A 13,121-nucleotide genomic window follows, 5' to 3' on the forward strand; every position below is an offset into this window, starting at 1 on the left:
TCATGCAGGAGGAGTATCAGTTTTACCTGCCCAAGCTCCTCAGCAAGTGGTACACACAGGCCATAGTTCTTTCAAGAGTTGAAGACACTTTGAATGGGACTCTGCATGTTTCTCCTACTATTTTGAGCAGTATTTCTAACAGCGGAACAAATGGACGTGAAGTATATGTATATACTGTAGGAAACAAGCCCTTCTTCAAACAACTTCAACCATTTAAAAAAAAAAAAAAACGATTATTTACCTTCATCCTGAGTGAAAATTGCAAATTGGTTGGGAAGAAAGACTTGATCACAAAAATTAGAGGGGTGTTTGTATGGCTTAAATGTTAAGAAAAGCACTGTTGGGGAAATAAGGGACATGTGGATTTTTCAGAAATATTCTGCAGTAGGATATTTGCAGTAGGAAAATGTATCTTGAACAAATTCTCAGGTAATAAGACCCAGTTTCTCTTCCCTGCTGGTTATACAGATTGGGACAGAATACAAGATTCCCTCTCTTGGTTTTCTGATCCACTCTGTGTCTTCCAATGCATGGGTCTTTCCTAAAGCAGGAAAAACATAACCAAATCCTGGCATTTTAATAATTTAAGAGGCAGGTGTTGGACAGCCTATTTAAATGTGCTTGTTCAGATACATAGTAAAACGTATTGCCTGTGAAAAACCAACATTTCAGTGAATCTGGATTGTGTGGCTTAGCTCACTGTTTGAAAGTTCCAGTCGCTTACAGACAGGAAGAAACAGGTACAGGGGATCTATTTAGGTTGGGAATGAGACTCTGTCTCTGTGTTTTGAAATAGTGCTGCGCTATGAATTCTTCCAGCTGAGCTTTAAGCCACTGTGTTCCGCATACTGTCCCACAAGCAAATGAGCTCTGTGGCTTTTGCTACAAACTTCACTGCTAGAATATTCCTGGTATCTATCCTAGGAAACCTTGCTCAAGAGTTCTTGTTACTTCCTCAGATATATAGGGATTAGGCCTGACAGCCATATAGCCTGTTTCTACAGGAATTTGCTGGTTTATTTTTGATCTCAGTAACCAAATATGGAATGTCAGAATTTTTCAGCAAGCGATTAGTGGAACAAGAAGGCATAAAAGCTTGAAATTCTGGATGGCTGGGCCATCTGAGAATTGAGGTTTCTGGGAAGAATGTTTTATCTGATCCAAGTAAGTACCAGCCTCTATAATGCTCTTTGGGAAGAAGTTGAGTTTGAGTGGTGAGACTCGAAGAAAAAGAAATGTATTTCTGTCCACAGAGATGAGGCTCTGTAAGGTCAAGGGCATGGGCAGCACGAAGCTAGTCCAATCACCCATCCAAACCAAATCCAAGCCATACTCCAGAACAAGTCAAGCTCAGAACTGGGAGCGAACAGGGGAGCAAACAAAGTGTAGACCAAGGAAGAGGAGCATGGTCACAATGAGCCAGAGGTCAGGAGGAAAACTGCACAAAGGAGTGGGTACCGTGGGCAGGGTCCAGGAACAGGAGCGGGCATGTTCCAAGAGGAAGAAGGGCTTCCGACACTGGAGACTGATGCTGTGCAAGCAGCAGATTTCAGAGGGAAGGGCCAGTTCTTAAATAGCCTTTTCCCCAGGACTCCTAGGTGTGGTGCGCATGAAGACCTTGGCAGCTGCAGTAGAGCCTTAAGCCTGCAACTACCCACCCTGTTCTCCTGATGCTTGGCCAGCAGGAGGAGCACTTGCGTTGCCCTGATCCTGACAAGCTCTTGGCAGTCCAGCACACACCAAGTGCCTCCTTCAGAACAAAAGGGGTGTCTGTCTGGACCACGTCATGTCCCACTTTCAGCTTCTTTTCTTCTTCGCTTTCTTTGTCCACTCTTTAGCTTTTGAGGAAGCCATCTGTCGCTTTTGGTTGACTACTGAAAAGGGAACAAGATTGAAAGGAACTTCCATTATATTTTAGAGTTTCTAAATGTACACACTGACCTATACTTATCCACAGAACTACTGCCGCCTGAGGGTAAGCCTGGTGTTCCTTGCATTATAAAGTAACTGAAGCTAATGTGTAGTTCAGAAATGCTGTGAGTTCATGGGTGGAGAAAAAGGGTAGAATCAAGTACTTGTGAACCAGCCCCTAGAACTAGAATAAGTGGACAGGCCTGACAGTGCATTAACACTGTAATAGACTGTTCCCCTTCTGATCTGAATGAACAAGAATCCATAATTTCCAGCCTGAGCTGCATTACATCAGTGTGTCATGGAAGAACTGTGAAAACATAGCTAACTGAAGCACCGTGAGCCCCAAACAGCAAACTATAGCAGAGGCTGCAGATATGTCTCTACAATTCAGAGACATATTCTGGCCTTTCTGCACTCCCAGCTGTTGTCTTTTGGGGGGCAGGTAAGTTGGGTTATATTTCCAGATTGGATGTGATCTACTTATACCCCCTCCTTTAATTTTAATTGTGGGTATGGAGAAAGAACTCTGTCACCTCTATCTGTGATACACTAACATGGAATGGGTTATGTTGCGTTAATTTGATAATGCTCTAAAGCAATATTCTGTATTTTCATTCCTTGTCAATACAGTCAATCAATTTTTGTTTTGGACATGAACTGAAGAGCATCCCAAGTTGTAAGGATATTCTGAAAGGTGCTACTTACCTTCCTTACTCGTTTCATCCTGTGGTTGGGCATCTACATTTTGCGACCGTCGCGCATATGCTGCTTTCATCCGTTCAAGATTTCTCTTGCGTACCACTTCATGAACAACAATGGGCTTCGGGTAGTCTTTACCAATGATGCAGCCTGCACGTTCCTGTATACTCCGTGGTGCTTTCCAAGGCTCGTAAATGTAGTCACTTGGAAACTTTTGGAGGAAGGGAAGGTACTTTCTGTGCAGTTGCAAAGATAAAGGAAAAAATCGAGCAGGACAGAACTGCTGCCATCTCATTCCTATGTACAGATAAATCGGTGCACTTTGGAAAACCTAAGGTTGCACAGGAGTGCACTGAGACTTGCCTAGCATTGTAAAATGTACCTGAATGGTATTGGTGTGAAAGAACACAGGTGTGACTCTTAGAGCTGTCATTAACCTACAATTTCACAGGACATGACAAATGTTGATCATCCCACCAGCCCAGGCCTGGACTGTTCCTGCTCATTAGCCCATTGTGCCTTGTATACAGGCAAAGCTCTAAAAACTTCCTCCCTGTTGCCATTTTCATGTAGCGCTCCAGAAATCACATTCTTGCTTAGCCATGATCACAGCTAGCCACTCAAAGCCCAATGGCCTTCAGCCTATATACTTACTTTATATAGTCTCCATTTTTGTCAGTTTTCTTGCCAAAGGCAACTGGTGAGTAGACACGAAAGAACTGGTGGAAAAAGGCACTTGCAGAAAGCCACTGCCAGTTTCCAGCATTTAAGGACCAATCAGCATCTAGCAGAAACTCTTCAAAGACCTGAAATGAAGCAGAATGGAAAACTAATGGCTTTCAGGAGAGATGGGATGGCCCAAATCAGTAAACTTCCCTTTGCCTCAGACTCTACAAAAGCTTTCCCAAACCTGGATCCCTCCAGATAATTTTGACTACAGCTTCCATCATCCCTGACCACTGTCATGTAAGCCAGGGCTGATCGTGATTGGTCCATCTCTAGATTTTGGAGACTACAGTCATAATGAAATAATCCCAGTCTCAGGATCTAGTCTCTTCCTAGGAAAAAAAATCTCACACTCCAAACTCCTTCCAGATGAAGAAAAATAGGAAGAAGGTAAGCCAGTTCTCCGTCAGCTCCACTGGCTCCCGATTGAAGTCCGGGCCCAATTCAAGGTGTTGGTTATGACCTATAAAGCCCTCAACGGCTTGGGTCCTGGGTATCTAAAGGAACGCTTGCGTCCATACATGCCCTCCCGCCCCTTGAGATCAGCAACAGATGCCCTTCTCCGGGAACCCTCCATGAAGGATATTAGGAGGGTGAGTACCCGAAGGAGGGCCTTCTCTGCGGTGGCGCCCCACCTATGGAATGCGCTCCCCAGAGAGGTCCGCCTGGCGCCGTCGTTATTTGTTTTTCAGAGCCAGGCTAAGACCTTTTTACTTAAAATTTATTTTAAGTGTTAATTTATTGGTCATTTGTAGGATTTTAAAATTATTTTTAAGCCGAGATGCACCGGGTTTTAATATTTTTATTATATAATTTGGTTCTTGCTGTAAGCCGCCCCGAGGCTTTGTTGCGATGGGGGCGGCATAAAAATGTTTTAAATAAATAAGAGCACAAAAGTAGAGTTCAGCTTCACCCACAAGGTTGCCATGCATGCTGCATGGCATGATGAAATGTGTAAGGCAATTAGGACACGTGGCATGCAGGGTTATTAATGGCTTAGGGTCGGGCGAGGAGAGAACTCCCCCAATTCACCCCAGTTTTGCAGTGGAATCTATGGCACAGGAAGCCACTACCACTTGCTCACATTAGGCGTACAAAGCCTCAGGCTGAAGAGGCCGGACCAAGCGCACCTGGTATTCCAGTCTACCTCTCCAGAGTACACCATTCTGCCATGCCCCTCCTCTTCCAACCTGCTGATTGCTTGATGGATTCCCAGTTTGTACCATTTCCCCCCATGCTGAAGGGGTGAAATGCCTTTCTCATGGCTTAGCTGCTGATAAGAACTTTTATATTAAAATATGGCGGGAATGCTGTGTTTTTCATACCACCCCTTTTACCCTATGTGCCGCCCACCACTAACACAGACTCCAAGCACTTTTCTGAAATAGAACCCAGCTTGATCTCTCTCTCTCAGTCTCCCTCCCTCCCTCCCTCCCTCCCTCCTTCTTTCTTTCTGGATTTGTATCCTGCCTTTTTCCTACAAAGTGCACAAGGTAGTTTACATCTCCTCCTCCATCTTATCCCCACAACAACAACCCTGTGAGGTAGGTTGGGCTGAGAGTCTGTGACTGGCCCAAAGTCACGCAGTTGGCTCCATGGCTGAGCGGATCACTTGAGTCCCAGTCCCATGCTCTTAACCACTACGCCACACTGGCTCTAAGGCTTCCAAAAGCTTAGAGAGATTAAATTCTGCTTCCTTTACTGACTTGCCAATTCAGTCTCGCACAAAGCCTCCACCCTGCAACCCACTTTCACCTTTTGCCCTTCCTCCCAAGATATCCAGAGATCTCCTCGTGTCAGGAAACAAGCCACAGCATGCCGTGCTAAATGATGAATCCAGCCCTCTGTCCGTAGCTGCATCATGATGGCGTCTATAAAGGGATAACCTGTCTGGCCCTAGTAACAAGAAACAGGGATGTTTTAAAATTTACAATTTCCCAGTTGTTCAGGTAAAATTAAATGCAGATTATATGAACGGATATGTCGAAATGCAAAGGCCTTGGCTTAAATATGTGTTCATAGATACATTATTTACAAAGCCTAGAGCCCTGCATTCCCTAAGTTACTACCCAGAAAGTGGCAGGTGATAACAGCACAAGCAAGCTGCATTTTATTCCTGTAATCATCATGGTGTTATGATTTCAGTGAGTTTAAAATACAAAATCATTGTTTTCCAGGGCTTCCAAAGACTGGAGGGAAGCATGCCTCATACTAAGCATGCCTTCAAGTAAGCCAACAACCCACAGGACACCTGAGAGACAACTGCACTCACTGTGGGTTGGTCTAACAGATACACAACAAAACAACACATGTGAAGGAAACAAAAATGCAAGCAAATTTGAGCCCTAAGTGTTTGTGAGATTACACAGTGTGCCAAAGTGGTTCACAGGGTGCTCGGGAGGGGGCCACGGCGGCAAGCCCGGGGGCCCTCGGGCAAACCAGCGGAATGGAAGCTGCACGAGCAGCCAGACAAACCCGGGGAAATAAAGAGGCGGAGGCGGAGGGCTTGCAAAGGCTTGTTTTGCGCGGCCGGGGAAGAGCCAGGCTCGCGTGGAGCGCTTGCGCGGCGGCGGCTGCAGGGCATCCGGGAAGGAGCGGCGGCTCGAGGGTCTGCAGGCGCGTCCGGCGAGGCGTCCGTCTTCGTCCCGGCGACGGACCGAGGCGGCGAGAGAGGCTGCAGCGGCGCGCAGGAATCCAGACTCCGCTGAGATGCGCTGGATGCTGACTGGTTCATCAGCCGGGGCCGGGGCGGAGCCGCTGCTTCGGCGCAGCCAATCGGAGGGAAGCGCACCTGGCAGCGCCGCTCCAGCCTCGCTCGCCGCGAGGGAAGCCTCACCTGAGTGCCACGTTAGCGTAGCGCCCGACAAGACGCTTCTTCATAAGGTCAGCTCCTTAGGTAGATCTTCTCTAGCCATGCCAGGCAAGCGTCCCCTGCATGGGGAGCCGTTTTCTTAGGCTAAAGTCATGCCTGGAAGGCCACCCCTTCACAGGAAGGCCGCGTTCGGTGAGAAATTCTCTCGATTCCTGGCCGGAGCCCCCTTCAAGGGGTGAGAGTGTCTGTAGCTCCTCGAGGTGAGCTTCCTCCTCATGGGGAAGCCTGGACTAAGAGCCAGCTTGGCATTGTGGTGACCATGTTTTCAGCTCCTAGAGGTGAGCTTTCGCAACGGAGTGCCAGATTAGCCTTCTGCTGGCAAGCTGCTTCTTCATGAGGTTCGCTCTGTAGATTGTCTCTGGCCATGCCGGGCAAGTGTCACCTTCATACAGCTTATACTCTTTTCAGCACCAGGCCAAAACCTGCTTAATTAACCAGTATTTTAAAAAGTTGTATTAATCTAACAGTCGTGTTGTCTTGCTTTTACTGCTGGGATTGTTTGTGTATGCAATTTATTGATTGTTTTATGTATTTACTGTGATCCATCCCGAGATGACTTGCATGGGGGACAGGAATACAATAGTTTTAAACAAACAAACAAACAAACAATCGTGCCAGGCTTGCGCCCCCTTCATGGTGAGTGTTTGCCTTAGGCTGAAGTCATGCCCGGCAGGCCGCCTCTTCATGAGATGGCCCAGTTCAGTGAGACTTCTCTTGATTCCTGGCCAGAGCCCCCTTCAAGGGGTGACTGTGTCTTTAGCTCCTAGAGGCGAGTTTCCTCTTCATGGAGAAGCGTCAGCTGAGTGCCAGGTTGGACTTGTGCTGGTCAAGCCGCCTCTTCATGTGGTTGGCTCTGCAGATAGGTGTTCTCTGACCTCGCCCAGCAAGCATCCCCTTCATGGGGAGCCGTTGTCTTAGGCTGCAATTGTGCCCTGCAGGCCACGTCTTCACGCGGTGGCCGAGTTGCGCAACAAACTCTTTGAGATTCCTGGCCAGAGCCCCTTTCAAGGGGTGACAGTGTCTGTAGCTCCTAGAGGCGAGCTTCCTCTTCATGGGGAAGCCTCAGCTGAGTGCCACATTACCGCAGTGCCTGGCAAGCCACTTCTTCATGAAGTTGGCTCCTTCGGTGTCTCTTTCCCAGCCATGCCAGGCAAGCGTCCCCTTCAGGTGGAGCTTGTGGCTTGGTGTGCCTGGCATGATTTCCGGGGTGAGTTTTGACATAGCTTGCATCCCTTCCTGTCAAGCCACATATTCGGGTGGGATGCCTCCTCTTAGTACTTGAGGTGATTACCCTTGGCAAGCCAGCTCTTCACGGGCGATACTTGGGGCCTCGGGAAGAACGAGTGCACAAAGCGTGGGGAGCAAACAGAAAGGAAACTCACCCCACAAACAGGAGCAGCCCCTTTCCAATATGGGTCAGGCTAGTTCTTCCCCCCTCTGCACTGAGCATTGTCCTTGCTGGCGATGGTGCCTGTACGAAGATGGGTCTTTCGGAGGCAGCTCCTTTTGCAGCAGACCCCAGGGACACACACTTGAGCCTCTCCCTGGACAGGCAGGGTGGCGTGCGATTCAGCTGTTGGACTGGAGACCTGGCACATGTTGTCCTAGTCCCCCGTGTAGCCACGAAGCTGAGTGGGTGATCTGGGCCTGCAGGGTTGCTGCTGTGAGTAAAGCCCGTTGGGAAGGCTCACTGAAGGAGAAAAAGCAGCTTCCTCGGGAGTGTGGAGAGGAGTTGCCTCCTGGCAGTCTTACTGTTGCTTGGTATTCTTATCAAGACAGGCAAGCATCCCCTTAATGGGGATGGCTCTGGGTTGCAGAGGTGCCAGGGAAGCATCCCCTCCATGAGGACAACTCAGTTCAGTTGTATTTGGCTTCATGCGTGGCAAGTGACCTGGTCATGAGGATGGATCAGCCTAGTTCGCAGTGAGATGTTTGGCAGGTGCTGGACACTTCCCCACATTTGGTAAGGGGCAACCTCCTTTGAAAAGAGTCTCAGCCTCACCCACCCTACGGGGTTCTGCTGTGAGGATGGAAAATGCTTGGCTGGCTGCCTTGGCTTTCTCAGGAGAGGAAAAGCGCCCACTTTAACTGCAGTGGAATAATAATGACAAAAACACTGCAACTAATACTGCTCTCCTCTGAGCCCACTCATGGGCCAAGCGTCTCAGCTGCAAGGAGAGAGGCGTGACTGGTAATGCCCCAGTCTGTGGCGATTGGCCCCTTGATGCCCCAGCCCTGCAGTTGCTCCGTGAGGATTCTCTTTCCAAGTGCTGGACAAGAAATGCTTCTCCACTCTGATAGCCGTGTCAGGCAGTGAGGGACAGGGCTGACACTTCCTTGTTGCAACAGGAACTGTTGACTCCAAGCCCTCACGACCTTTGTGCTACGCATCCTGCAGAGACAGGTCTCCATGAACGCGCTCGCCCTGTTAAACTCGAAGTGGAAAAGGGGGTCCGACTTCCCTGCGTGGCATAGTACCTGCTCCCTGGCAGGCCGCAGAGGGCGTTTGTCCGGTGATAGGATTACTTTTCAGCTCAGGGCATTGCGGTGCACACCACTGGCCGCTCTGACACTCCTGTGTTGCCCGTCGTGCAAGCAGGAAAGAAAAAGGCGGAATGTTTTGAAACCTGACTCTGAGCTTGGTGTCCTGTGCCCATCTGGTTTGGTCACCTGCCCTCGTGAATGAGGCCCTTGATCAGAAATGGCTCTACTGAGCCAAGAGAGTACATCTGGACCCATCCACAGGGACGGGTCTGTGTCCCCCGCTGCATTCTGTCCTGCCAACCGGTGCCCGCAAGTCCCTGGCATGCACGGCCAGAGCGGCGACAGCAAGAACTTTCTGTGCGCAGCACGTAGTCATTCAATCTATATGCCGCCCCACTAGTAACAGGCTCTCTGGGCTGGGCAGCCTGCCTCATGCTGAAGTGCAAACACGAGAGAACCGAGCAGTTCCAATATTTTGCTGCGCTATTATTTGGTGCTCCTGCTATGTTCTTTTTTCATTATGGTTTTTCTGGTTTTCATTGCTTAAACTTGTATGTATTTTAGGTTGTTTTATGCTGTTGGTTTTTACCATGTCAACTGTCTAGACAGCCATGTGTCTATGAGACAGTGTACAAAAGTGTTTAATAAATAATAAACGAACTGTGAGAAATATCTTTGCAGTTGCTCTTCTCCGGAAAGTGTCAATTACTCCAGTGCAACATTTTTCTTGCAGAAGGGCTTGTCTCTGTTACTTCCCAATCTTTGGTTACTTAAAAGCAGTATTTATCTAGTCTTCTCGAAGCATGCCCTACAAAACCAGGCCCAGAAGCCCACAAAAGTACATTCTGTGTGATACTTCTCAGTGTCCTCTATTTCAGAAAGGGGAGATATTCTCACTTACCAGAGCATTGACTGCTACAGTTCCTACAGTTCTTTACCAGTTTTAAGTCCCACGGCAGAAACTCATGTAAATTTAATGGCTGGAAAGTGAAGGGTGGATTTGAGAACCTGTGATCCAGGTGTGCCAGTTTCCCTTTCATCTCTTCCCCAGCCATTACATTTGACAGGATAACACAGTAACTGCACTGCAAGAGCCTGTGGGGAGCCAATCTCCCACTTTCTAGAGAAGCTAGAGGCTTAGAGAAGTGTTGAAAAGTTAAAGGGCATTGATAAGTGTCCAATTCTTAAAGGTCAAGGGAATCACAGTGCCAAGCAGGGGGGATACTCTCCCCTCGTTCTTTCATGCACCTACGTTTGTTGTTCCCTCTGTTACCAGAACTTTTGACAATTAGGCAAAAGTTGCTCCTTTAGCCTATATGCAGTCTTTTTTTGACTTCTCTTTGACAGTTGAAACTGAAAGGAAATTCAGAGCAGACTACACAGAGCAGACAGTCACTGTCAAACATGATTCAATACTCGTGAACCCAATTTCTGAGGCACCAACACTAGGAAAAAAGGCAGCGTACCTCACTCCATGCTTTAAGATACTCCTTGTTCTCATCCCAGTCCACTTGCACACAAATAGGGTTGCCTTCCATCTTGCTGAAGTTGGGGATCCCAGCTCCTGCTGTATAGAAAAATTCCCGCCACAGAAGTTGCCCATGCAAAGAGACCGGTGGGTTCGAGTGTTTCCTCTAGAGAAGCACAGTTAAGGAAGAAAACTTATGGTAGGAATTATGTCAGAAAGTACATTTACTAAAGTCTACTGATCATTTATTCTGTTAAATAAAACTACCCAAGGCGCTTGTCTCTGTCACAACCCACAAATATTCCAGGTAGCCTTTTACAATCTACTTCTGAGCTTTCTGAATGGCCAGCCGATAGCCTTGCAGGCTTGGCCATGTGAAGAAGTCACAGCAACTCTGATGACGTGTTATGCTGCAGAAAGAGTTGGCACCCTTGGCCTGGAGAAGACGTCTGTGGCTGACAGATTTCCAAAGATACACTTTGTTGGTCCAGAGCAGCACCACGTTCTGGGTGAGAACACACAGACAACATTCGGTGCTTCTGTGCCAGTTGTAGACTAGAAAAGCATTTTTCTTACCCCCTGGTAGATTTCCGTGAGCTTCCACCAAAATGTCCGTACAGACAGGCACCCAAACTTGACGTAAGGGCTGAGCACAGTTGTACTGGGAGTTAAAGAATTGGGCGATGTGGCAGGCTTCTCGAAGTTACATACCCACAACTGTAAAGGCAAAAATGAGAAAGAATTACAATATCTAAGCGCCGTCTCCTCCTATGTGAGCATGTACAGTCTGAATCTGTAAGGCCCCTTTGCTAAATCCCCCAGCTTCTGAGGCTAGGCAGTTGACTGTCAAAGGCAGGACCTTGTCTGTGATGGATCCCAAACTGTAGAATTCTTCCTTAAATATGGGTACCTGCTGCTTTTTAATACTATACTTTAGGAATCGGGCATTTCTTTTGTGCCTATAATTGCTTGAGCTTTTTACTACTTGACATCTTATTTACCACTTGGTCTTACTGTTTTATTTTCAGATTTTTTGTTTCATTTTATTTTAAAATATATTTGGTTCCATTATATTAAACTTGTGCAGAGTAGTAGCCATGTAAAGTGGTTGCAGCAAAAATAACAGTTTTATAAAACCTGAAGACTACCATATCTATTATTGCATGAGCTCTCACAGATGTATCATTACAACAGAAAACTTTGTTAGTCTATAAGGCATTGCAAGACTTTATATTTTACTGTTATATATTTTATATATATATATTACTATTCTAGATTTAAGCCATTGATATGAAATCTCAGAGATAATTATAAATTAATAAAATATAGGAGGCACAGTTCTTCTCAAGATGGCTTATCATCTAGATCAGACTGTAATGACATCAGTGGGAAGAAAAACGTCCAGGATTGACAATGAATATAAGCTGGTCAGAAGAAGGCTCAACTAGTAATGTTGGACCAATCTAAACAGCAGATCTAAATAGTATGAACAGCAGATACAACATCTTTCAGGCAAGAGGAGTAGATATTTCAGTCACTGTACCGTTCTTTTCATGTGCAAGTCAAGTCTAGCAAGTGCTTCTGATTCGCCTCCTCGGTAAAGATGTGGTCCAGCCTTCTCTAGGTCCTGCCCCAATTCCTCAAAGGAAGGGATGCCGTATTCCATATCATGGTCATCTTTGACAGGTGTGTTGCAGTCTAGGTCAGAGAGTTGGTCGGTCAGCTCAAGTGGTTACACGGAATGCTTTTTTCTAGTTCTTTGGGTTCCCTTAATCTGATGTGTCTCTCTGCTCTCTCAAATATGAGAAAGAACTTTTATTATCCAATTATTTAAAATAGAGCTGAGTAGGAAAGGCTTACATTCGTGCTCGCTCACCCCTTCTCCCTTTTCTATCATTTTTTGGCAAGCCCAAAAATTGCTGCTCACTTTCATTGGCCTTCCCTGGTCTACAGTGACTCCATTAGATAGGAAAATCTCTTTGGCTTTGTAGTTCTGAGATAGTTTATTCACCATGTGATCCCTTTTTGGTGATCTCACCTGTATGAATATCCAGAACAAAACTAGAAGCAACCAGGGGAGGTAACCATAATGTGCTAACAAAAAGTGGATTATGTTGGCATGAAACAAGATTGGCAGAAACAGAACATTTCTGCAATTGAGAGCTGGGATTATGGGGGAAATGTGTACCCCAACAAAATATTTACTTTTCAATTCCAGGGGCAAATAGAATACTCAGCACCGTTTTAATTAGAAACTAATCAAAGAATTCCACAAAATTAGGTGATTAAAATAGGTCATGGAAATTGCTGATCAATAAAAATAGGACTCTGACTTAAAACAGCATTAATTTTACTATGCAGCTCTAGTAATTTCTCCCAAAGGAACTTGGAATCATCACAGTTCAGGAAAAGCATCCAAGCCAAATGGATCTGTCAAAAAGGCAAATAAAAGGTAGGCAATTCTAGTGTGAGATAGCAAGATAGATAAATGCAAAATCCATTAGCCCTTCCCATCATATTCGGATAACTGGCTCCAGTTACAGTAATTACCTTGAGTTTAACAATAAAGAAATGAAGAAAGATGTGAAAGGTAGATAACTGATACTAGAAGGTGAAATGAGAGGAGGAGATTATGCATTAGTTAATATTTAAGTAATGCATAATCAAATGTTGATCAGATAAAAATTGTAAAGGTTGTCCTAGAAGAGTTACAAGATATTAGGATAGGATTTATAATGATGGCAAGAGATTTCAATATGGCAATAGGTGAAAGGAAGGGAGAGATTAAATCATACTAAAAGGAAACAAGGTGTAGTAGTACATTATTAAATAGAATGATAAATTATACTGATTTAAAAGATGTATGGAGAGAATTGAAGGAAACTGGAAGAAAATTTACTATTTATTTGTTTATTTATTTAAAACTTTTATATGCCGTCCCTTATGCATGGCATCTTG

At 46.0% G+C, this 13,121-nt stretch overlaps 1 protein-coding gene across 2 annotated transcripts in view; it reads right to left on the reverse strand.

Annotated features, from left to right (window-relative positions):
- LOC123027067 (cryptochrome-2-like) overlaps positions 1-13,121 on the reverse strand; it is a 17,230-nt gene continuing 4,109 nt past the window's right edge. For both annotated transcript variants that reach the window (XM_044437428.1, XM_044437427.1), the window contains exons 5-11: positions 11,707-11,861; positions 10,740-10,880; positions 10,162-10,329; positions 5,095-5,235; positions 3,268-3,419; positions 2,620-2,849; positions 1-1,874 (exon numbers count right to left, since the gene is read on the reverse strand). In XM_044437428.1, coding sequence (XP_044293363.1) covers positions 1,798-1,874; positions 2,620-2,849; positions 3,268-3,419; positions 5,095-5,235; positions 10,162-10,329; positions 10,740-10,880; positions 11,707-11,861 — 1,064 coding nt within the window. In that variant the 3' untranslated portion in view covers positions 1-1,797. The remainder of the gene's footprint in view (positions 1,875-2,619; positions 2,850-3,267; positions 3,420-5,094; positions 5,236-10,161; positions 10,330-10,739; positions 10,881-11,706; positions 11,862-13,121) is intronic.

The sequence above is a fragment of the Varanus komodoensis genome, unplaced genomic scaffold, assembly GCF_004798865.1.
Source record: "Varanus komodoensis strain SLA01 unplaced genomic scaffold, ASM479886v1 scaffold30, whole genome shotgun sequence".
NCBI classification, from domain to species: domain Eukaryota; kingdom Metazoa; phylum Chordata; class Lepidosauria; order Squamata; family Varanidae; genus Varanus; species Varanus komodoensis.